The sequence below is a fragment of the Carcharodon carcharias genome, chromosome 31, assembly GCF_017639515.1.
Source record: "Carcharodon carcharias isolate sCarCar2 chromosome 31, sCarCar2.pri, whole genome shotgun sequence".
Lineage (NCBI taxonomy): Eukaryota > Metazoa > Chordata > Chondrichthyes > Lamniformes > Lamnidae > Carcharodon > Carcharodon carcharias.
Window position 1 is genome coordinate 1,137,528 of NC_054497.1, and position 24,973 is coordinate 1,162,500.

A 24,973-nucleotide genomic window follows, 5' to 3' on the forward strand; every position below is an offset into this window, starting at 1 on the left:
TTGGCATGAAGGGAAGGCTCGTCAGTATAGGGTCCTTACCCTTGTAAGTACTAGCCCTAACTTTCTGCATCAAGTTTAATTGACAATGAATGTGCAAATGCAGCAATTTTTTGAAACTCACAGGGAGGTGGAGGGTAAACATCCTAACCAGCAACTTGCTGCAATTCTAGAAGGGTTTCACTCCCCCGCCGCGTGTTGCTACATCCCGGAACTCACTGCCCACCAGGGTGGTGGAACTGGAGGTGATCGATGATTTCAGAAGGAAATTGGACGAGCACCTGAGCAAAATAAACCTGCAGGGCTAGAGGGATATAGCAATGGAGAATGGGGCTGACTGGATCGCTCAACAAAGAGCCAGCATGGACCGGATGGGCCGAATGGCCAACTTCTGTGTCGCGATTATCTGAATTTAGGGTTGCCAACCCTCCAGAAGTCTCCAGGAATTGAAGATCAATCTCCAGAACACTGCTGTGTGCAACCTTGGAGAAAAATCATTGGGACATTAAAAAAGATTGGATTTATTTTGTTATTTTCTTTGAACATTTCTCCATCTGATATAAGAATATTGAAAATGGGGGGGAAAGACTGTTTATTTGACAGTCGAGCATCAACCAATTGGGTAATGAGTCTTTTTGCTTTCCAATTGGTGTAGGAAGGCCGTATGTCACAAGGATGGATGTGTTGGCCGACTAATGGCTGGAGCGTGGGGGCAAATCATTGGATGAAACCTCCAGGAATATATTTAATCAGTGTTGGCAAATGCTTTTTGGGCTCCCAGAATGGCAAGCCCCCCTTTTACGAGCAAATTCTGGCTAATGAAATGTCTGTCTCTTCCTATAATAAAAACAGAAAATGCTGGACAAACTCAGCAGGTCTGACTGCATCTGTGGAGGGAAAGACAGAGTTAACGTTTCGAGTCCATATGGCTTTTTCAGAGCTAAAGGGAAGTAGAAATATATAGTGTTTGGGGGGGTGGGGAGGCGGAACAGGGGAAGCTGGATAGAAGGCCAGCGATAGGTGGAGGCAAAGGAGAGACGGGGAAAGATGTCATAAACAAAAGGTCGAAGGGTTGTTAATGGTGGTGGTGGTGCTGGCTAGAGGAGGTGTTAATGGTGACATTAAGAGTGGAAAGCAGAATGTGATAATGACAGGATCTCCCCCCCTTAAACATTATATAATTCACCACATTTCTACATCCCCTTAGCTCTGAAAGAGCCATATGGACTGGAAACGTTAACTCTGTCTTTCTCTCCAGAGCTGCTGTCAGACCTGCTGAGTTCTTCCAGCATTATTATTTTTTTTTGTCTTTTGCCTCTTCCCATCCGCTTTGAAGGGGACTTAAAATCAGCGGCCAAGGGGCTAAAATCAGGGGCCAAGGGGCTAAAATCAGGGGCCAAGGGTAGCTGAGCTCTCAAGGCTTAGCCAGAGCCAGGAGTCCTGAAAGGGTTAAAATATACTCAAAAAAAATGCCTCCAATCCAGTTGCGGCAGGGCCACAGCTCCGCCTCCACCCCCCACCCAACCCTGCAGCTCTCCCCGCCCCCTCCCTGTGATTGGTGCAGCCCGACTGTCACTCATTGTAGCCCCGCCCCTTCTCCCCTTATTTCACGAAATTGACACAGGAGAAGTGCTCTGAAGTTTGTGACAACTTCAGACACGCTGGAGGCGACAGGTGATAGACCGGGGATAGAAAAGCTCAGTTACATCCCCCGGGCAAAGACGCTGCAGATCATTTACAACCGTTTTACTTTTTAATTGCCCGACTTTGGCTTAAAATTGAGTGAAAATTGAGAGGGGGAAATTATAATTTTATTGAAACATAGGCAGGACTTGGAGTTGTTTTCTGGAATAATTATATTTGTGGGAGAGGGAGATTTTATTTTTTTAAAGAAGAACAAAAAAAATCCGAATGCCAAACGTGTGTTTGCCAATAAAATCTCCCCTTTAAATTTACTGGTTAGATAATGTGTCAATGTCATTTAAATTGGACTTCATTCCAGTGCCTGGACCTTTTAAAATTGGGATTTTAAGAATTTAAAACGAAAATGCGCCTCTGTGTGAAGAAGATCTTCCTGGCGATATCTGGGGCTACGGTGACTTTCCTGCTGGTCGCTTTGGTGGATCGCCAGAGGCGTGGGGACTGGAGCGGGGTCAAGATGAAAGTTGGCCGACTCCCCGCCCCCCCGTGGGGCGGCCACGACTTGAGAGAGGAGCCGCTGGATGGCCGGGGGCTGGCTGACCCACTGCGGGCCATCTCGGGTTACATCGGAGCCCTGGCGTCGGAGCCTGAGCTGGAGGAGCAAGACGGGAGGCCCGCCGGCTCCCAGCTGCCGGGCGGAGGTGCCACTCGCCTGGAACATCAGGTGGAGTTGAGGGACATCTTCATCGCTATCAAAACGACCCACAAATTCCACAAAGCCAGACTGGAATTGCTTCTGAAAACTTGGATTTCAAGAGCTTGGGAGCAGGTGGGCGGTCTTGATTGAGTGTGTTATGTTTTCTAATGTGCAATGCATCTTGAGCCAGGATCCACTGGACAACTGGTGTGGGTGGCAATGAGATTACAGTCTCCCCGGGGCGTTCATTGTACACTGTTCTGACTGCCTTTCACCTCCTCCTGCTTTGCAAACGCGATGAATGCTGCTGTGTCCCCAAGTCTAGGGGAACCTCCTACTCCCAGCGCCCTTAGGCTTTTGGCATTTAGGAAACTGGAGGAGGAGGTCATTCAGCCCCTTGAGCCTGTTCCGCGGATCTGTATCTTAACTCTTGTCGACACACCTTGGTTCTGTAAGCATCTGGCCTGGCCAAAAATCTCTCAGTCTCAGCTTTGGAAACTTTTAATGGATCTGCAGCTTTTTTCAAAAGATTCCCCGATTAACAGGACTCTCTGTGTAAAAATGAGTGCCTTGACCTTACCTGCCCATAATTATATTGGACTTCCCCCCTTATATTGGACTACCATCCCCCCTCCCCAGAGACAATAGTTTCTCTCTACCTGCCCAACCCTTTAATCATCTTAAACGCTTCGATTAAATTGCTTAAGAACATATAAATTAGGACAGGAATAGGCCATTCGGCCCAGCAAGCCTGCTTGCCCAGTCAATAAGATCATGCCTGATCTAATTCTGGCCTTGACCCCCATAAGCCTCGACTTCCTTGTCGATCACAGGTCTGTCGAATTCAGGCTTGAATCACGCTGAACACTTCATTTAGGTCAACGCTTAATCTTCTGTAATCAAGGGAATTCAATCTTCCCTTGGTTTGGTCAGGTCTGCGGTGGTAGTGGGGTGGACACAGCAGGAATGGAGATGTTTTCCAATAACAGTGAGTGAAAGGATTAAAGTGGGGTCAGCTAACTGCTAACCAAGAGCAAAGGTCAGAGGGCAAGGTATGTGCCCATCTCCTTTGGAGGACCCTACTGTGTTAAGCAGTAGGTGGAGTCTCAAAGGACTAATTTTATGAAAATTACAGAATAAATATTATTAAAGACCAACCTCAATTTTTAAAAACTCTTTTATGGAGTGTGGGCATTGCTGGCTAGGCAAATATTTATTGCCCATCCCTAGTTGCACTTGAGAAGGTGGTGGTGAGCTGTCTTCTTGAACCGCTGCAGTCCCTGTGGTGTAGGTACACCCACAGTGCTGTTAGGGAGGGAGTTCCCAGATTTTGGCCCAGTGACAGTGAAGGAACAGTGATTACAGTTCCAAGTTAGGTTGGGTGAGTGGTTTGGAGGGCAACTTACAAGTGGTGGTGTTCCTATGCATCTGCTTTTAGGTAGAGGTTGTGAGTTTGGAAGGTGCTATCTAAGGAGCCTTGGTGAGTTTATGCAATTCATTTTTTAAATGGCACACACTGCTGGCACTCTTCAACTTTGGTGGAGGGAGTGAATGTTTGTGGATGGGGTGTCAATCAAGCGAGTTGCTTTGTCCTGGATGATGTCAAGCTTCTCGAGCGTTGTTGGAGCTGCACTCATCCAGGCAAGTGGAGAGTATTCCATCAGGCTCCTGACTTGCGCCTTGTAGATGGTGGGCAGGCTTTGGGGAATCAGGAGGTGAGCTACTCTCTGCAGAATTCCCAGCCTCTGACCTGCTGTTATAGCCACAGTATTTATATGGCTAATCCAGTTCAGTTTCTGGTCAGTGGTAACCCCAAGGGAGGTTGATAGTGGGGGATTCAGTGATAGTAATGCCATTGAACGTCAAGGGGCAATGGTTGGATTATCTTGTGATGGAGTTGGTCATTGCCTGATACTCGTATGGTGCAAATGTTACTTGCCACTTGGTCAGCCCAAACCTGGATATTGTCCAGGTCTTGCCGCATTTGGACATGGACTGCTTCAGTTTCTGCGAATGGTGCTGAACATTGTGCAATCATCAGTGAACATCCCTACTCCTGACCTTATGATGGAAAGAAGGTCATTGATGAAGCAGCTGAAGATGGTTGGGCCTAGGACACTACCCTAAGGAACTCCTGCAGTGATGTCCTGGGACTGAGATGATTGACCTCCAACAACCAGAACCATCTTCCTTTGTGCTAGGCATGACTCCAACCAGTGGAGAGTTTTCCCCCTGATTCCCATTGGCTCCAGTTTTGCTAGGGCTCCTTGATGCTGCAGTCGGTCAAATGCTGCCTTGGTGTCAAGAACAGTCACTCTCACCTCACCTCTGGATTTCAGCTCTTTTGTCCAGTTTGGACCAAGACTGCAATGCGGCCAGGAGCTGAGTGACCCTAGCAGAACCCAAACTGGGCATCTGTGAGCAAGTTATTGCCAAGCAAGTGTCTCTTGATAGCACTGTTGATGACCCCTTCCATCACTTTTACTGATGATTGAGAGTAGACTGATGGGTCGGTAATTGGCCAGGTTGGATTTGTCCTGCTTTTTGTGTACAGGACATACCTGGGCAATTTTCCACATTGCCAGGTAGGTGCCAGTGTTGTAGCTGTACTGGAACAGCTTGGCTAGGGGTGCGGCAAGTTCTGGAGCACAAGTCTTCAGTGCTATTGCCAGAATTTTGTCAGGACTCATAGCCTTTGCAGTATCCAGTATTTTCAGCCGTTTCTTGATATCATGTATCACATATCTTGTTATCGCGCACATTTTGCTTGCCACTTATCAGCCCAGTAGACAATGTGGTTTTTAAAACAGCAAAGGGCCTTGTCAATATTCCACTGGAAGACCTCATGTGGCATTGCCAAGAAGATATGTTAAAGTGTAACAATGAAAGTGTGACAGGAATCAAGTATGATGTTCACAGGAAGTGTGCACAACACAGAAGAGGTTTTCTGGATGATAGACACATTATTATCTATTAATTACATTTTCTATTTCAAAACCAGCATGGGTAATTAAGTGAAAAAAGCAAAAAACTGCATTTGCTGGAAATCCAAAACAAAAACAAAAATAGCTGGAAAAACTCAGCAGGTCTGACTGCATCTGCAGAGAGGAACACAGTTAACGTTTTGAATCTGAATGACCCTTTAACAGAACTAAGTAAAAATAGAATAGAGGTGAAATATAAGCTAGTTTAAGGCAGTGGGGGCGGAGTACAAGTAGAGCTGGATAGAGGGCCAGTGATAGGTGGAGATAACCAAAAGATGTCACAGACAAAAGGACAAAGAGGTAAAAACAAAAACAAAAAACTGTGGATGCTGGAAATCCTAAACAAAAACAAAAATACCTGGAAAAACTCAGCAGGTCTGGCAGCATCGGCAGAGAAGAGCAAAGTTGACATTGACAAAGGACTTGAAACGTCAACTTTGTTCTTCTCCGCCGATGCTGCCAGACCTGCTGAGTTTTTCCAGGTATTTCTGTTTTTGTAAAGGACAAAGAGGTGTTGAAGGTGGTGATATTATCTAAGGAATGTGCTAATTAGGATAGAAAGCAAGACAAGCAAGGGACAGATAGCCCTAGTGGAGGTGGGGTGGGGTGAAGGAATCAAAAAATCTACCTTTTAGCCTTTTTTGATTCCTTCACCCCACCCCACCCCCACTAGAGCTATCTGTACCTTGTTTGTCCTGCTTTCTACCCTTAGTTAGCACATTCCTCAGATAATATCACCACCTTCAACACCTCTTTGTCCTTTTGTCTGTGACATCTTTTGGTTATCTCCACCTATCACTGGCCCTTTATCCAGCTCTACTTGTACCCACCACCCCCCCCCCCCCCCAAACTAGCTTATATTTCACCCCTATTCTATTTTTACTTAGTTCTGTTGAAGGGTAATTCAGACTCGAAACGTTAACTGTGTTCCTCTCTGCAGATGCTGCCAGACCTGCTGAGTTTTTCCAGGTATTTTTGTTTTTGTTTTGGATAATTAAGTGAATCCTTGTCAGTTTAGACATCTAACTACCTCTGAGCATTTGGCTCAGTTAGTCATTTTATTTGTAGTGTAATAACTGCTTTTGTGCTGGCAGAAACATTCCAAATACCCCATCCCCGCCCTCACCCCTTGCTGATGCCTGCCTGGCCTAATCTTGAAGCCTCAATCCAGCGAGCAGAATTGGGACAGGGTAGATAAGGAGAAAACGGTTCCAATTGGCAGTAGGGCTGAAAGCCAGTGGACACCGATTTAAGGTGACTGACAAAAGAACGATGGCAGCACGAGGGAAAACCTGTTCACGCGGTGAGAGGTGAGGATCTGGAATGTACTGCCTGAGAGTGTGGTGGAGGCAGGTTCAGTCGAGGCTTTCGAAAGGGAATTGGATCATTACCTGAAAAGAAATGGATGTGCAGGGTTGGCTGAGTTGCTCTTGAAAAGAGCCAGGACAGACTTGATGGGCCAAATGTCATCCTTCTGTGCTGTAATCATTCTATGATTCTATGCTGCCCTGTAGATTGCCTGACACACTTCAATCACAAGGGAGGGCCTCATTGCTGTGTCTGGGGTAACACAAATATCAAAATGCGCCCCTGGTTTTTGGGATGGAATGCTCAGTCTCTACTTAATTCAACGTCAAACTGAACTTCATGCAAATTAGCTGAAAATACCAAATTGTTGGCAGTAAGCTCTCACTTTGCTGTGTTAGATCCTGCCTCTTTGAATAAGCCTCTGGTCACCTGACCCAACAAAAGGGAAGATTTGCATTTATATAGCAACTTGTCCAATCTCATGATGTCCCAAAGCACTTGATAGCCATTGAAGTCACTGTGGGAGTGTAGTCACTGTTGTTATTGTTATGATCTCTGTAGGAGCCAGTAACTTCCAAAAAGAAATGCAGTTGATAGCTGAAGGAATAACACACCAAGATTAAGTTTCAAGACTTTTACTGTAACAAGCAAAAACGGGAGCAACGTTGACTAAACATTATTTGTGTCGGTAACATATACTATCGAACAGAACTTTCCTCTTTTGCCTTTAACACAACTGAAAATCCCACTTCATGATTGTACTTTATGCTGCCCCTTAGGTAACTTCCAGTTTTCCCAGAACTAGGCCAAAGTGATCTTTAACTCCCGAGGGTTTAATTCCACTCTTTTCTTTCCCTAGCCTGGTAACTTTTAACCGCTGAACAGTCATCCACAGGGAGGTTTATTTCCCCTGATATTCTTCCTCTGGCACAAACTAGGCGAATTTTTAGCATCATTTTAACTCATCATGAATTCAGATTTTTCAATCTGAGCATGGGCTCCCACAGTCAGTCCTGTGCAATGAGCCAAAGAGACTTCTAGCCTTTAGTTACTCTATCTCTCTCCCAGATCCTGGAAGCTTGCCTTGTCTGTGAGTTTTCAGGGATATGAAAGTCCATCTCCATGGCAACACGAACCATAGGGGCCTTGTATCCAGGTAGAAATGCTGATTGGCTATCCTTGAGACCCCAACTCTCCCTTATCTTGGAAGTAAATGGACGGTTTAAAGCAGAACTGTTTACATCGTGACATCCTCAACACTTTTCTGGGACTTTGGAGACTCACAGTCTATCCACTGTTAGCACACGGGCTGCTACCATTATTAGCAAGTGTAAACACCTTGCATCTTCATCCCGGTAAGAGAATCTGGGCTCCCTTTAACCTCTAAAGACCAAACCACCCAGGCTTGCTGTCAGGGAGACTTCTGAACAGGTCTCATGACCCCCTCCCCACCTTAATTTTACTTTAAATTGAAGGCACAGTCCCAAAACATACCAATGTCATAAACCTCATAAATGTAACATAATGCAGGAAACTTGGCAGCCGGTTTGCACATAGCAAGCTCCCACCATCAGCAATATGATAATGACTAGATAATCTGTTTTTTCCTGCTGTTAGCTAAGGGATAAATATTGACCAGGACACCAGGGAGAACTGCCCTGCTCTTCTTTGTACAGTTGCCATAGGATCTCCTAAGAAAGCAATTTGGGCTTTTGGTTTAACATCCCCTTTGAAAGACAATGGCAGGGCACAGCAAGCTCCCATCACCAAAAGGATGTTGGTTAAGGGGTAAATATTGGCCAGGGTGCCGAGAATAACTTCACCGTTCTTCTTTGAAATAGTGCCATGTGTTTTCTATTTAACATCCATCTGAGAGAGCAGATGGGGGTCTCCATTTAATGTCTCATCTGAAAGACAGCACCTCTGACAGTGCTGCGCTCCCTCGGTGATGCTTGACTGGAAGTGTCGACCTGGATTTTTTTGTGCTCGAGACTTTGGAGCAAGACTTGAACACACAACCTTCTGGCGAGGCAAGAGTGTGTCCACCTGAGGCGCTGCTGACACAGGTAGCCACAGGTGTCAAATTTTGTCTGCTCTTGCCCCTGTGGAACACCGTTGGGGTATTTTACTATGTTTCAAGGTGCTATATAAATACAAGTTGATGCTGTTGCTTATCCAAATTAAATTAAATTATTCAATGATTCAATTTTCTATGTTAAATAAATTTTTGTAATATCACGAGCAGACTGAACGGAAGACAGGAAAATCAATTAATAAAGATCTTGCCATTGAAGTAGTTCAGAATGCTGAGATTTTTGTTTCTGGGGACATCACAATCTGATTTACCTCAGCACTAACTCAGCAATTTGTTTAGAATTGCCCTGCACAAAAGGAGACCATTCAGCCCATCATGCCTGAGCCAGCTGTTGGCTAGAACTACCCAATTTATCTCACTCCCCCTCATAGCCCTGTCATTCCTTTTTCACTTCAAGTATTTATCCAATTCTCTTTTGAGAGGTATGATTGAATCTGCTTCCGCCACAACTTTTATGTATTTTATTTACTTTTCAATTGTAAACTGAAATCAATATATGTTGGGAATTTCTCTCTAACTTAAGGTACAATGTTGTGGGGAGACCGGGAAGCTTTTAGAACAGCTACAGTGGAGCCAATCAAGAAGCACGTTCTAGATCATGCTAACTTGCTTGTGCTCAAAAATGTTTCCTTATGTTGCCTCGTTTTTTGTGGATCATCTCAAATCCTCTGCGTGCCGACACCTCTTCTGTTGGCAACAGTTTCTCCTTACTTGCGATACAGGACAGCTGATGTGGGGAGTGGAAGTATCACGAGTGGAAACTTGAAACTCAGCAGCTTTAAAAAAAATTTTTCATGGAACGTGGGCTTCGCTGGCAAGGTCAGCATTTGTTGCCCATCCCTAATTGCCCTTGAACTGAGTGGCTTGCTAGGCCATTTCAGAGGGCAGTTAAGAGTCAACCACATTGCTGTGGGTCTGGAGTCACATGTAGGCCAGACCGGGTAAGGATGGCAGATTTCCTTCTCTAAAGGACATTAATGAACCAGATGGATTTTTATGACAATCGGTGATATTACGGTCACTATTACTGAGACTAGCCTTATTTTCCAAACATTTTATTCATTGCATTTAAATTCCACCCACTGCTGTGGTGGGATTTGAACCCATGCCCACAGAGGATTTGAAACAAAAACAGAAAATGCTGGAAAAGCTCAGCAGGTCTAACAGCAACTGTGGAGAGAAAGACAGAGTTAATGTTTCGAGTCTGTCTTCCTCCCCACAGATGCTGTCAGACCTGCAGAGCTTTTCCAGCATTGTCTGTTTTTGTTTCAGATTTCCAGCGTCCGTGGTATTTTGCTTTTAGCCGCCTGGGCACCTGGAGTGAGATTACTACGACGTCACTGTCTCCCCATCTCACTCGAACAGGAGAGCTGGAAGGGGCATTGGAGGAGAATGGTAACCCTGAAACCTTGCTCTGTGTTAAGCTTGGCTGATGCAGAAGGAGATTTCCCTAATCGTTTTTCATTCCTCAGTGAACCAGGGTCTGCTGAAGGGAACAAGGTCCAGCTTTACCTGCAAACCTATGACTTACCAAATCCTGGTGTGTCAAATGATGCAAAAACAGCAAGACTTAGATCATAAGACATAGGAGCAGAAATTAGGCCATTTGGCCCATCGAGTCTGCTCCACCATTCAATCGTGTCTGACAAGTTTCTCAACCCCATTCTCCTGCCTTCTCCCTGTAACCTTTGATTGCATTTGTGTATTTATATTGTGCCTTTAACAATGTAAGGGGCACTTCACAGTTATCGGACAGCATTTGGCACTGGGCCAACATAAAGAGTTATTAATACAGGTGGTTAAACTGGTAGGTTTTAAGGAGCATCTTAAAGGAGGCAAGAGAAGGTTTAGGGAGAGAAATCCAGCTCTTGAAGGTAGGGACACCAGTGGCCGAGCAATGAAAATCAGGGGCCTGATTCTTCCAGCCCTGCACTGCACCCCCCACCTCCCAGCACCACCCCCACGGCAGGGCCGGTGAGCCGTCAGCAAGACCGGGAGACCCCGCCGACGTGAGGGGCTGGAAAATTCTGTCCAGGGATCCTGAAGCGAGCAGAAATGGAGGAAAGCAGGTCCCAGCGCTCTGTGTCAATGGGGGCTCGGGGACAAATCTACTTCAGCCCAACCATTTGACATATTTTCTCTTCTGTGTGTTTAATTTAAAAAATGCATTTTGGAATGAAAGCTGTTGAAGAGGAGAAAGGGTGAGTAATGGCTGAGATGAGTCAAGTGTCAAAACAGAAAATGTTCCGTTTCTCTTATCAACCATGTTTGACAGGAACAGATGAGTATCTGAAGCATTAAGAGATTCACTTTTACATACCCGGTGCGTACTTGCTATATCCTGTTACTGGGCATGATTGCAGCTGCGATATTTTACCTATTTCACACCATCGCAGTGTCGATGTGAATCACGAAGTGGGTAAGCAAAGCACTGCGAATGCTGGAGACCTGAATTAAAGACAGAAAGTACTGGGGGAAAAAAAAACTAGGCAGGGTTGGCAGCATCTGTGGAGACGGAAACAGAGTTAACTTGTCAAGTCCGATAAGACTTCTTCAGAACTGCGGACTCTTCAGAGGATAGACCTCTCCTGTTCTGAAGAGGAGTCACGCTGGACTCCATGTGAACTCTGTTTCTTTCTCCACAGATGCTGCCAATCCTGCTGAGCTTTTCCAGCGCTTTCTGTTTGAATAGATGGAGATTTGGTTGATTGTAGTTCCCGTGTTCTGGAGGCCCAGTGCCCAGCCAGCCCTCATCATGGCATCCCAATTGGCACTGATACTAGTCCAAGACATTTGGCTCCATCTTCCCAGCCAGCAAGCCAGTGTGCTAGCTCTGGCTTAACAGCAGACCCCTGCCATCAGAATGAGAAGTTGCCCTAGGACATGATTTCATGTTTCTTGTTGCCTCAGTCCAGTTTTGAGGAAATGGTGTAAGAGCTTCCCTGTAAATTTCCTGGGGTTTTTTCTAACCTCTCAATGGAAGGGTGATGGAATCCCCCTGGGAAACAGAACAAACTGCCTTTTTGCTGGAAAAAACAAGACATTGTTATTATCCCTGAAAAGTCTGATGACTTTAAAAAAGAAATTCAAAATTAGTAGCTTTACGGATGACACAACAGGATTTCACATTTTAAGATTTTTATTGTAACAAAAGACTAAAAGCACCATTGACTAAACACCATCTTTTTTGGCAACTTGTATTTTAAACCACAAAGCAGAACATTGTCCTTTTCTTTCTTTTAGCACACTTCACTGATTTACTTTACACTGTCCCTTGAGTAAACATTCAATTCTTATGGAACCAGTCCAATGTGATTCTTAGCTCTCAAGGATTTACTTTCTTTCTCAGTCTGGGAACGTTTCATCTCAGAACTGTTTTTCACAGTGAGGTTTTTTTCCCTGGGGATTTCATATTTAGCACAAACTTGGTGAATCTTCCAGCCTCATTTTAACTCCTAATAAATTTGGTCTTTCCAATCTGAGTGTGAGCTCCCACCCACATTACTGCATGGAGAACCACAATGCTTTGCTTCCCTATGGTTGCTCTCCTGCTCCCTGGCAGACTGACCTTGTCTATAAGTTTTCAACGATATCTTAGACCCTTCTACTCTTGAAGTCCATCTTCATGGCAATGTGAATCACGTGGGCCTTGTATCCAGGTAGAAATGTCGATTAGTTATCCTTGAGACCCAACTCTCTTCTATCTTGGAAGTAAATGGGCAGTTTAAAGCTCAACTATTTACAACCTGACACTTTTCTGGGACTTTGGAGACTCACAGTCTATCCACTATTAGCCCACAGGCTATTGCCATTATCTCCCTGTGTAAACACCTTGTACCTTCTTCCCAGTAAAACAACCCGTGCTCCTTTTCACCTCCAACAATCAAATCACCCAAGCTGGCTGTCAGGCAGACTTCTGAACAGATCACATAATCTCCATCAATTAAAGGTAGCGTCCAAAAACATAGCGACCTTCTAAACCTCATAATTGTAACAGTGTTGATTCCTTCTCTGCTGAGAATCTGCCACATTGCCTTTAGAAGGAGCTGTTAAAGTGAAACTCCACGTGAACATATATGAACTGGGCATTCTGGCATCCTGATCAATGTTTATCACTCCATTCACACCACTAAAACGAAAACATATTAACCCAGGTATTCAGTTTATTGCTTCTTCTGGAATCTTGCTGTGCGCAAAATGGCTCCGCTTTTACCTGTGCTACAACAGTGACTCCACTTTGAAGGTACACCCATTGGTTGCAACTTGCTTTGCGCTGACCCGAGGATGTGGAAGGTGCAAATTCCTTCGTCATTGGTTGCTCACTTCTTCTGTGGAGAGCTGCATTGGTCTTAAAGATGTCAACTCATCAATGAGCACAAGATTAAGGGATTCTTGCCACAGTTGTACAGGGTTTTAGTGAGACCACATCTGGAATACTGTGTGAAGTTTTGATCTCCACATTTAAGAAAGGATACACTTGCATTGGGGGCGGTACAGTGAAGGTTCACTAAATTAGTCCCTGGGATGAGGGGGTTATCCTATGATGAGAGGTTGAGTAAATTGGGCTTATATTCTCTGGAGTTTAGATGAATGAGAGGCAATCTCATTACAATCTACAAGATTCTCAGAGTGTTTGATAGGATAGACGCTGAGAGATGGTTTCCACTGGTCGGGGAGTCCAAAACAAGGGGGTACAATCTCAGGATAAGGGGCCGATCATTTGGGACTGAGATGAGGAGAAATTACTTCACTCAAAGGGTTGTGAATCTTTGGAATTCTCTTACCCCAGAGGGTTGTGGGTGCGTTGCATACATTTAAGACTGGGATGGACAGATTTTCGGTGTCTCAGAGAACTAAAGGATATTGGGGAGTGGAGAGGAAAGTGGATTTGAATTGCTAGATCAGCCATGATTGTTTTGAATGGTAGAGCAGGCTCGATGGGCCATGTGGTCTACCCCAGCTCCTACTTCTTGTGTTCCAGCCTACAAGACAACAGACCAACATCTGGAAGGTGGGATTGGACTGGATAGCTCTTTTTCAGCTGGTACATACAGGATGGGCTGAATGGCCTCCTTCTGTGCTGTAAATTTCTACACGTTTTCGATCCTAACGCACAACACCCCCGCCTTCCCATGAGATATTCTAAAAGATGCACAAGACAGACCCACATCAGACTCTTAATTTCTACCTGGGGGGTTCAGTTGTCTGGCTTCGAAGCCGCTGTTGAGAGTGGGCGAACATAAGAGACGGCAGCTGCACTTTGAAGTCCTCCTGCAGTCTGAGCCCACCTCACTTCCCCATTGGCAGTCGTGGCTCGATGTCGCATCAGTCACTGTAGATGATCAGAAAGTGGGAGGGAATCTTGACCTCTGCTGGGTCCAGGCTGAGCCGAGGCTGTTGTCCAATGTATTTTTGTGACGGGCTTCGCAAGAAAAGGGGATGGAAACCCCAAAAAAGCCCTGTAATATTTATTGCCGAGTCTTTACAGGGCCAGCTTCTCTGCTAGCCATTGCCACTCGGCACGCAGTGTTCTTGCCCGAATCAGCGAGTTTGGAGTTTGAGACTTGCTGCAGACATTTGGGGCAAAATTTTGACCTCGGTGGGCAGGCGCACGACCGACCTGCTCGAGCCCAAAATGACGCGCGCTGGCGCCGGATGAGCTGGTGCCGATGTCAACACCGTGGTCACGCAATATTTCAGTTGGCGGGCACCTGTGGGAATCAGCAGCGCGCCCGCCGATAATTAAAAGGCCTGTTAAGGCCATTAAAGCCTCGATTGACTGACCTTTCTCACTGCCTGCCCAACCATACGGTTGGTGGACAGGTGAAAAGGTCAAGCGGCCTTTGCGCACTTTTTTGGAAACCTCATCCACGGGTGGGATATGGTTTCCAAAAGCAACTAAAAATAAAATAGAATAAATTCATTAATAACATGTCATGTGACTGCTCTGTGCCTCAGGGAGACTTTCAAGAGTGCACTTGTGCTCGCCCTTCTCCTCCCCACCCTCATAGTCAGCGCTGAGCACTGACTCTCGCTTTTCATGCTGGGCGGGCCTTAATTGGCCTGCCAGTGAGAAATCGCAGTCCAGCTTCCCGACAAGGGCTGAATTCTGCCCTCGAACACAAAAAAAAATCAAGTGCTCCGGAGCACTCCTGAAGGAGTGCGGCTCTGTCAGAGGTGCCATCTTTCGGGATGAGACTTCAAACTGACGTCTCGTCTGCCCCCTCACATATATGTAAAAAATCTCACTGGGATATTTCAAAGAAGCACGTGGGTGATACCCTTGCCAATCTTTATCCCACAATCACCATCACAAAAGCACAATGTTGTCATTAGTGCATTGCTGCTCTTGGGAGCTTGCTGTGCACAAATTGGCTGACACGTTTCCTAACACTTCAAAAATACTTCATTGGTTGTAAAGCTCTTTGGGAGGCCCTGGGGTTGTGAAAGGTGCTATATGAATGCAAATATGTTCTTCCTTTCTTCATGAAGTATTTAGTAGACAATGGCTGTGAGTTATTTCCACCCCAGCTCTACGGGGTTCCTGTGTCTTTGGATAAGGGAAGGTGGGTGGAAGATGTAATGGACAATCCATTATAACGATTTGGTTAGGATTGTAACCCGACTTTAATCACCAGGTCTCATTAGCATGTTGCTTCCCGATTTCACGGCCAGAAGGGGTCAAGGACGATGGTGGGAAGCAACCGGCAGATAAATTTACACAACACCGTTGGGGACCATGTGGGAAGGTGAAAGGTGGTGAGAGAAATCCAGGTTTGAAGGCTGGTGTGGGGGAGAATCTTGGGTCACTCGGGGAGACCTGGAGGTTCTCTGCAGGTCTGGAGAGCGCTCCCTGTTCCTCCTAATCCACCAAGTGATTAAAAACTCGCGTTTCTGGGCAGCCTCTGGCCCCGTCTCCTGTTCCTGAGAGGTTTGGTCTGGCAGGGCAAGCCAACTGCTGCTCAGGCCTCACACTAAAATGACAGACCAGGTCCCAGTGACATCATCGGAGTTCAATCTACATACTTAATGAAGGACCCTGCCCGCTTTAATATCGCTGGGAGTTAGATTGAGTGAAGGGCCATGAAGGGTAAGTCACCCAGCCCACCCCCTGCTCCATTTTTAACTGCCTTATTAGATATTCCGTCACAGGACATGGGCATTGCTTGCAATGCTGTCATTTTCCCGAATTGAGGAGGTGGAGGTGAGCCATCTGGATGAGTCACTGCAGTCCTCCTGGTGTGGGTGTTCCCACATTGTTGCTCAGGCAGCAGTTCAGGGGCTTTGTGAAGGAACATGGAGCGAAATATTTCCGAGTCAGGTTGATGGGTGATTTGGAGGGGGACTTGCAGGTGGTGACATTCCCATGGATCTGCTGCCTTTGTCCTTTCCAGGTGGTAGAGGTCGCAGGTTTGGAAGGTGCTGTTGCAGGAGCCTTGGCGAGTCGCTGGAGTACCATCTTGTCGATGGTACACACTGCTGCGCTGGTGGCGGAGGGAGTGAATGTTTGTGGAAGGGGTGCCAATCAAGTGGGGCTGCTTTGCCCTGGATGGTGTTGAGCTTCTTGAGCGTAGTTGGAGCTGCACTCACCCGGACGAGTAGATATTTTCTTGCCTAGTTCACTATGGGGTTGTGGGTTAATATCTTCTCCCAATCCGTGATGTCTGAATGTGGAAACCAATGTAGAGGGCCCAGAAACCCAATGCTGCTTTACATCGGTGAGGGGAGAGGGCCATAAATAATTGGTCTGGTTTATGTATCTGCTGAATGTGGTCACGCCACTTCCTCCCTGAGTTGGTATGAAGTATGTAGAGAAAGAGGAAATGGACCTTTTTTTTAAACTTCCCTCAGTTCCACTTCCTATTGGCTTTATACAGGTCAGGTCTGAGCAAGATGATGATTGTGGTTAGTCTGTTGGCTCGATCATGCCTGGCTGCTACATACAGACCCCACACCAACCCTCCAAAGAATTTTGATCCAAAAGATCAATGTTCCCACAGTTTTCCCATTCAATCAAGGGGGTTTTTTTCTCTCTGTTTAGAGATCCACAAACATCTCTCAGAAGTTAAGCCAGGACAGCTGATGACTCACATATATCCTGTGACTAAATCATCCTCTTTGTGAAATGCTCCAAGATTTATCAATGTTGTCTAAAGTTTTCGCTTGGTCTTAAAGGATCCTGGGAGGAATGGGCCTCCATCAGTGATACTGCAGTCTCCCACCCTCGCTTCTCCCACACTTATCTCGCTTCCTTCCAGTCGTGACCTGCTGCAGTTTAATTTGAAACAAGGGAGCCAGAGGCAGCTCCTGAGTGCTGCGATGTAGACTCGTGTCCATCACTCTTTCCCTTAGGTTTTTTGACGTTCCCGGGTTTGCCCTGGAGCCTCCTAGGGACCACCGATCGTTCTGCAGTGATTCTGTGGGCGAGCAACTTGGGAGAAAAATCGTTAAATACATTTCCCATTTTCCCCTTCAGCACTTCAGTTTGAGCTGAATATCCAATGTGGAGGCCAAGGACCGTCTGACTGACACTCAGTCATCGTCCGGAATTGCACAGGGCAGCAGAGGCCCTTTGGCCCATCGAGTCTGCACCGACACCATCCGATCAGGTGATGCTTTCCAAGTCTGCTCTAACAATTGGATGTGAGCAGGCAGATGGATGGGTTGAGCGAGTGCATCAGCCCAAGGGTTGGCAAACCTAGTCCCATCCCCGTGGGAGTGCAGGAACAAAATGGCATGAGTTTGTCCTTTTGTCTGTGACATCTTTTGGTTATCTCCACCTATTACTGGCTTCTTTGTCCCAACAAACCCCGCCCTGCGCCCCCCACCTCAAACCAACTTATATTTCACCCCTTTCCTATTTTTACTTAGTTCTGTTGAAGGGCATGAGGACTCGAAACATCAACTATGCTCTTCTCTGCCGATGCTGCCAGACCTGCTGAGTTTTTCCAGGTATTTCTGTTTCTGTTTTTGTTTTGGAATGAGTGGATGTTGGAGTCTGACCAGAAAGCCCATTGACTCAGCCTCTGAGTTCAAATGGGCTGGGTCTGGATCCACCAGACAGTCCTGCTTTGCAGGGGGCCCAGCTTTCCCCCCTCCCCCCACAACACGCTTGTATTTTCTCCTAAATCTCGACACAGTGCCGCTACTCGCCTCTCTTTAAAAGCTGTCTGGACACCTGCTTCTCTGACTGTGCTTTTGCTTGCCTTCTAGCTCCTTGGTCTCGTTGGCTCCCTCTGTTCCATCCCGGATCTTAACTCCGGTCTCGAATGAGTCTTCGAAACGCCTTCTCCTAGGAAGATTTATTTTTCCTTTATTCTTTCATGGGATGTGGGCGTCACTGGCCAAGTCAGCCTTTGTTACCCCATGCCTAACTGCCTTTGAACTGGGCCATTTCCAAGGACAGTTAACAGTCAACCACATTGCCACTGTGGGTCTGGAGTCACATGTAGGCTAGACCAGGTGAGGATGGCAGAAAACCAAACGGGTCTTTGTGACAATCAGTGAAGGTTTCATGGTCACCATTACTGAGACTAACTTTGTATTCCAGATTTATTAACTGAATTTAAATTCCACCAGCTGCCTTGGTGGGATTTGAACCCACGTCTCCAGAGCATTAGTCTGGGCCTTTAGATTACTAGTCTAGTGACATTACTGCTACGTCACCATCTTTCCCCTGCAGCAAAGGATAAGGCCACCCATGATTGGATAGGGGGAAGGGGTGGGGTTGGGGGCAGAGGTCACCATTCCCCATCAAACACAATTACCTCGACAGTTCATAAAGCCAGTTAACAGATCCAGCGCTCTGGTCACCACTGGCCAGTACTGTCTTCAAAGGGGTTCGAACCCTTAAACATCTGACTCGGGGCTCAGCAGATAAAAGGAAGGAAAGCCTTGAATTTACACGGTGCTTTTCAGAACCTTAGGACATCCCAATTCATTGCAGCCAATGAAGTAGTTTTTGAATTGTAGTCATGCTGTAATGTAGGAAACAGGGCAGCCAATTTGCACACAGAAAGCTCCCACAAACAGCAATACAATTAAGACTAGGTAATTTAATGATGTTGCTCGAAGGATAAATATTGACCAAGCGACCAGAGGACCTGCTCCTCTTCGAAATAGTGTGATGCAATCTTATGTATCCATCTTAGAGAGCAGACGGGGCTTTGATTTAATCCTGAAAGATGGCACCTTGGAAAACTGAGGTGCTAGTGCTCCCAGCAGGCTATGAGGTCTCCCCTCCATGCTACGGCCACAGGCTGTCCTGTAGAGGGGCTCCCCCTCCATACTGGTGCCCGGCAGCTGTGTCCATTTTTTAGTTTAAAAGGTCGAAAAGTTGGTGAGAGGGCACTTCCAGATGGAGACACCCTCTCTCTCTCCCTCTTACCCAAACTGCAGGCTGCAGCTCCTCCTGAGCTGGAGGGTGAGCTCACCCCAAGGCCACTTTATTGGTCAATTTGGGGAAAATCACTGCTGGGTGACCGTTTCTTACGCAGAGAGGGGTTGGGACCCTCATTTGACTCTGAATTCGGACCCGACCAAAACCCCCAAATCCTGCCCCTCGTCTGCACTTGACAGGACTGTCTGGAGCCAGCAGTCAACTGGTCCAGTATTTCATGAACGTCACTGTGTAAATGTAAAGTTAAAGATTGCTGAAAATAGAGACATGTTGCCTAAGCTTTTCATCTCGCACTCATGAGCAAATGAGCAAAACAAAACGTCCACTGTTAGATATGATTTGTGATTGAGCAGCACTCGCTGAACAATCCTGAGTGCGCTAATAGCTACACTAACAACCAATTTAAGATAATCAGTCAAGCTCATGAAATGGCTCATTTAAGTTCGCTAGAAGCAACCTACAGGGACCCGTCCTCAAAGAATATGTTCAAACCTTGGAACTTTTTTGAATTACTCGGGAGCTTAGGGAGCCTTTAGTTCCCAATTGCTTTCTCCATCGCAATGTTTTGGCCAATCAGAATCAACTTGCCAGCCAATCAGCATCCTTTTCTCCTGTAGTATAAATTATTGTGATAGTTTGAAATTTGACATTCTTGCATTTGTTCTGATGAGCACATGAAGAAAAGATTCAACAACATGTCTCTTTTTTTCAGCGATATCCTAAGTGACTGAAATATACAGCTATTGTGCCAGGAATTGTCAATTCTTAATCTCAGGTAGTAACAATCAGCATGGATACACGAGGCTCATTGGTTTTTTTTATGCCTTTGTGGCTGTATTTTGGATTCTCACCTGCTCCTTGTCCTAGTTGAACTATGTTGTTAGGAGATAAAAACAAAAAAACTGCGGATGCTGGAAATCCAAAACAAAAACAGAATTACCTGGAGAAACTCAGCAGGTCTGGCAGCATCGGCGGAGAAGAAAAGAGTTGACGTTTCGAGTCCTCATGACCCTTCGACAGAACTTGAGTTCGAGTCCAGGAAAGAGCTGAAATATAAGCTGGTTTAAGGTGTGTGTGTGGGGGGCGGAGAGATAGAGAGACAGAGAGGTGGAGGGGGTTGGTGTGGTTGTAGCGACAAACAAGCAGTGATAGAAGCAGATCATCAAAAGATGTCAACAACAATAGTACAATAGAACACATAGGTGTTAAAGTTAAAGTTGGTGATATTATCTAAACGAATGTGCTAATTAAGAATGGATGGTAGGGCACTCAAGGTATAGCTCTAGTGGTTTTTTTTTTATTTTATATAATGGAAATAGGTGGGAAAAGGAAAATCTTTATAATTTATTGGGAAAAAAAAAAAGAAGGGGGAAACAGAAAGGGGGTGGGGATGGGGGAGGGGACTCACGACCTAAAGTTGTTGAATTCAATATTCAGTCCGGAAGGCTGTAAAGTCCCTAGTCGGAAGATGAGGTGTTGTTCCTCCAGTTTGCGTTGGGCTTCACTGGAACAATGCAGCAAGCCAAGGACAGACATGTGGGCAAGAGAGCAGGGTGGAGTGTTAAAATGGCAAGCGACAGGGCTCCTCTCACCCATTCTAACCTGTCTCTCTCTGAACTTACTGCACTCCATTCTCTCAGGTCCAACCCTGACATTGTCATCAAACCCGCTGACAAGGGTGGTGCTGTTGTTGTCTGGCGCACTGACCTCTACCACGCGGAGGCTGAGCGTCAACTCGCAGACACTTCCTCCTACCTCTCCCTGGACCATGACCCCACCACTGAACATCAAGCCATTGTTTCCAGGACTGTCACTGTCCTCATCTCCTCTGGGGATCTCCCTCCCACAGCTTCCAACCTGATAGTTGCCCAACCTCGGACGGCCCGCTTCTATCTCCTCCCCAAAATCCACAAACAGAACTGCCCCGGTAGACCGATCGTCTCAGCTTGCTCCTGCCCCACAGAACTCATTTCTCGTTATCTTGACTCCCTTCTCTCTCCCCTTGTCCAGTCCCTTCCCACCTACATCCGTGATTCCTCTGACACCTTACGTCACATCAACAATTTCCAGTTCCCTGGCCCCTACCGCCTCCTCTTCACCATGGACGTCCAATCCCTCTACACCTCCATCCCCCACCAGGATGGTCTGAGGGCCCTTAGCTTCTTCCTCGAACAGAGGCCCGAACAATCCCCATCCACCACTACTCTCCTCCGTCTGGCTGAACTTGTTCTCACGCTGAACAATTTCTCCTTCAACTCCTCTCACTTCCTCCAAATAAAAGGTGTGGCTATGGGTACCCGCATGGGCCCCAGCTATGCCTGTCTCTTTATGGGGTATGTGGAACATTCCTTGTTGCAGTCCTACTCCGGCCCCCTTCCACAACTCTTTCTCCGGTACATCGATGATTATTTCGGTGCTGCTTCATGCTCTCGTCAGGACTTGGAAAAATTTATTAATTTTGCTTCCAATCTCCACCCCTCCATCATTTTCACATGGTCCATCTCTGACACTTCCCTTCCCTTCCTTGACCTCTCTGTCTCAATCTCTGGTGATAGACTGTCCACCAATATCCATTACAAACCCACCGACACCCACAGCTATCTCGACTACAGCTCCTCACACCCCACTTCCTGTAAGGACTCCATCCCATTCTCTCAGTTCCTTCGCCTCCGTCGCATCTGTTCCGATGATGCTACATTCAAAAACAGTTCCTCTGACATGTCCTCCTTCTTCCTTAACTGAGGTTTTCCACCCACGGTCGTTGACAGGGCCCTCAACCATGTCTGGCCCATCTCCCGTGCATCCGCCCTCACGCCTTCTCCTCCCTCCCAGAAACATGATAGGGTCCCCCTTGTCCTCACTTATCACCCCACCAGCCTCCGCATTCAAAGGATCATCCTCCGCCATTTCCGCCAACTCCAGGATGATGCCACTACCAAACACATCTTCCCTTCACCCCCCTTATCGGCATTCCGTAGGGATCGCTCCCTCCGGGACACCCTGGTCCACTCCTCCATCACCCCCTACTCCTCAACCCCCTCCTATGGCACAACCCCTTGCCCACGCAAAAGATGCAACACCTGCCCCTTCACTTCCTCTCTCCTCACCGTCCAAGGACCCAAACACTCCTTTCAAGTGAAGCAGCATTTCACTTGCATTTCCCCCAACTTAGTCTACTGCATTCGTTGCTCCCAATGTGGTCTCCTCTACATTGGAGAGACCAAACGTAAACTGGGCGACCGCTTTGCAGAACACCTGCGGTCTGTCCGCAAGAATGACCCAAACCTCCCTGTCGCTTGCCATTTTAACACTCCACCCTGCTCTCTTGCCCACATGTCTGTCCTTGGCTTGCTGCATTGTTCCAGTGAAGCCCAACGCAAACTGGAGGAACAACACCTCATCTTCCGACTAGGGACTTTACAGCCTTCCGGACTGAATATTGAATTCAACAACTTTAGGTCGTGAGTCCCCTCCCCCATCCCCACCCCCTTTCTGTTTCCCCCTTCTTTTTTTTTTCCCAATAAATTATAAAGATTTTCCTTTTCCCACCTATTTCCATTATATAAAATATAAAAAAAAAACCCACTAGAGCTATACCTTGAGTGCCCTACCATCCATTCTTAATTAGCACATTCGTTTAGATAATATCACCAACTTTAACTTTAACACCTATGTGTTCTATTGTACTATTGTTGTTGACATCTTTTGATGATCTGCTTCTATCACTGCTTGTTTGTCGCTACAACCACACCAACCCCCTCCACCTCTCTGTCTCTCTATCTCTCCGCCCCCCACACACACACCTTAAACCAGCTTATATTTCAGCTCTTTCCTGGACTCGAACTCAAGTTCTGTCGAAGGGTCATGAGGACTCGAAACGTCAACTCTTTTCTTCTCCGCCGATGCTGCCAGACCTGCTGAGTTTTTCCAGGTAATTCTGTTTTTGTTATGTTGTTAGGAGACCTGAAATGATAGTGGAGAATACAAAACTGGGCTGTATGAGGAAGTGGGAAATAATGCAAGTTTGTGCATTAACCCATCCAACGAGGAACCAGCCATTGTCTCTCAAAGGCATGAGTTACAAAGGACATTTTACACGGTGCTCCTTCAGGAGGGATTTGAGCTTATTAAGTGCAGAGAGAACTGCAGTTAAACCATCTGACAGCAGCTACAATGGGCCTGGGGGTGGGGGAGGGGGTAAGCTGGTGGGCAGGCAGCCTGGCAGGGGGCTGAGTGAGTTAATACAATGCTGGGCGTGTGGTGTGCTGGAGGCTGGGCGAGCACACTCAATGGCGGGGGAGGGGATGGGGCTGTGCTGAACGTTTATGACAGGCTGCCCACTGACAGACAACAGATGCTTGGTACAAAGTGAACTGATGATCTCCTCATGCTGGACACCTCGCTCGGAGAGCAGCACTCCCCTCCCTCTCAACACTGGATCACCGACCAATCTCTGCAGTCGGTTCTTTTACTCACTAGATTCCTGCCTCCTGGGATTCCGTCCCCCAAAACACCAAAAATCCACATCTCTCCCTGGCTTTGACCTTTGACTTTACCGACTCCCTGGATGCTCCTTCCACCTTTTCCGACCTTGTCAAGCCCTTGGATGTTTACATGCGGATCACTGTTGAGATGTCAGTCACCAGTGGGCCTCTTGCTGAGCAGAAGCACAGAGGACATGATTGTGGGGAGTTGGGACTAAGGATTGTTGTGATGGGGGTTACAACACCTTTAATTAAGAATAATAGTCTGGAAAGTACTGTGGTGATATTATCAGGTGGATTCTTAAAGCACTTTAAAAACACTCATTCATGCACTATTCTCTCGGGCAGTGGTCTTCGATTTGGATTGCTCTAGTGAAGAGCTGGCACAAGCATGATGGGCCGAATGGCATTTATTATGCCGTAAACTCCTGTGGGCTTATTTAAATGTTCGTGCGTTTATTTTAAATGGGCTAACTTCTGGGCTAACACAACACACACGCGTAAATTCCATGTGAATAAAGAAGGGCTTGCATTTATATAGCACCTTTCATGATCTCAGGATGACCCAAAGCGCTTTACAGCCAATGAAATACTTTTGGTGTGTAGGCCCTGTTGTGCCACGGCAGCTAATTTATGCACAGCAAGCCCCCACAAACAGCAATGTGATAATGACCTGATCTGTCTCAGTGATGTTGGTGGAGGGATAAATATTGGCCAGGAAACTGGGGTGAACTCCCTCGCTCTTCTTCAGAATAGCGGCCATGGGATCTTTTACGACCGCCTGAGAGTGTCAGCCGTGCCTCTGTGTAATTCCTCACCTGAAAGACGGCACCCCCCCGACAGTGCAGCACCCCCTCAGTATTGTACTGGGGGTGTCAGGCTAGAGTTTGTGCTCAAGTGTCTGGAGTGGGATTTGAATCGGCCACCACCTGAATTGGTGATGAGAGTGACAGGAGCTGTATAACTGGAATCATAATGGCACTGAAGGTGACTGTTCAGACTGTTGAGTCCATGCTGCAGAGCAAGCCAATCAGCCCCATTCCGCTGCTCTATCCCCTGTAGGTACATCCCCATCATGTGTCCATCCTATTCCCCTTTGAAATCAGCGATTGCCTCTGCTTCCATCACCCTCGATAGACAGCGAATTCCAGATCACTCCTGCTCGCTGCGTAAGAGAAGACATTCTCACCCATATCCCACCCCCCCTGCACCCACCGCCCCAACCCCCACCGACCCCCCAACCCGGCTATTTCTCTTGCTCAATGTGCCTTTTACAAAAATATTTGCAGGTCATTAAAAAAAACCGAAAGTTTATATTTTCAGGAGTGCCGAACCAGCAATGGGTTTCCAGGGTAGTTTTGTTTGTAG

The 24,973-nt window shown here is 46.7% G+C and overlaps 1 protein-coding gene across 1 annotated transcript in view; it reads left to right on the forward strand.

Moving 5' to 3' along the window:
* Nucleotides 1-1,632: 1,632 nt before the first annotated feature.
* LOC121271485 (beta-1,3-N-acetylglucosaminyltransferase lunatic fringe-like) overlaps nucleotides 1,633-24,973 on the forward strand; it is a 55,472-nt gene continuing 32,131 nt past the window's right edge. The window contains exon 1 of the mRNA XM_041177466.1: nucleotides 1,633-2,467. Coding sequence (XP_041033400.1) covers nucleotides 2,045-2,467 — 423 coding nt within the window. The 5' untranslated portion in view covers nucleotides 1,633-2,044. The remainder of the gene's footprint in view (nucleotides 2,468-24,973) is intronic.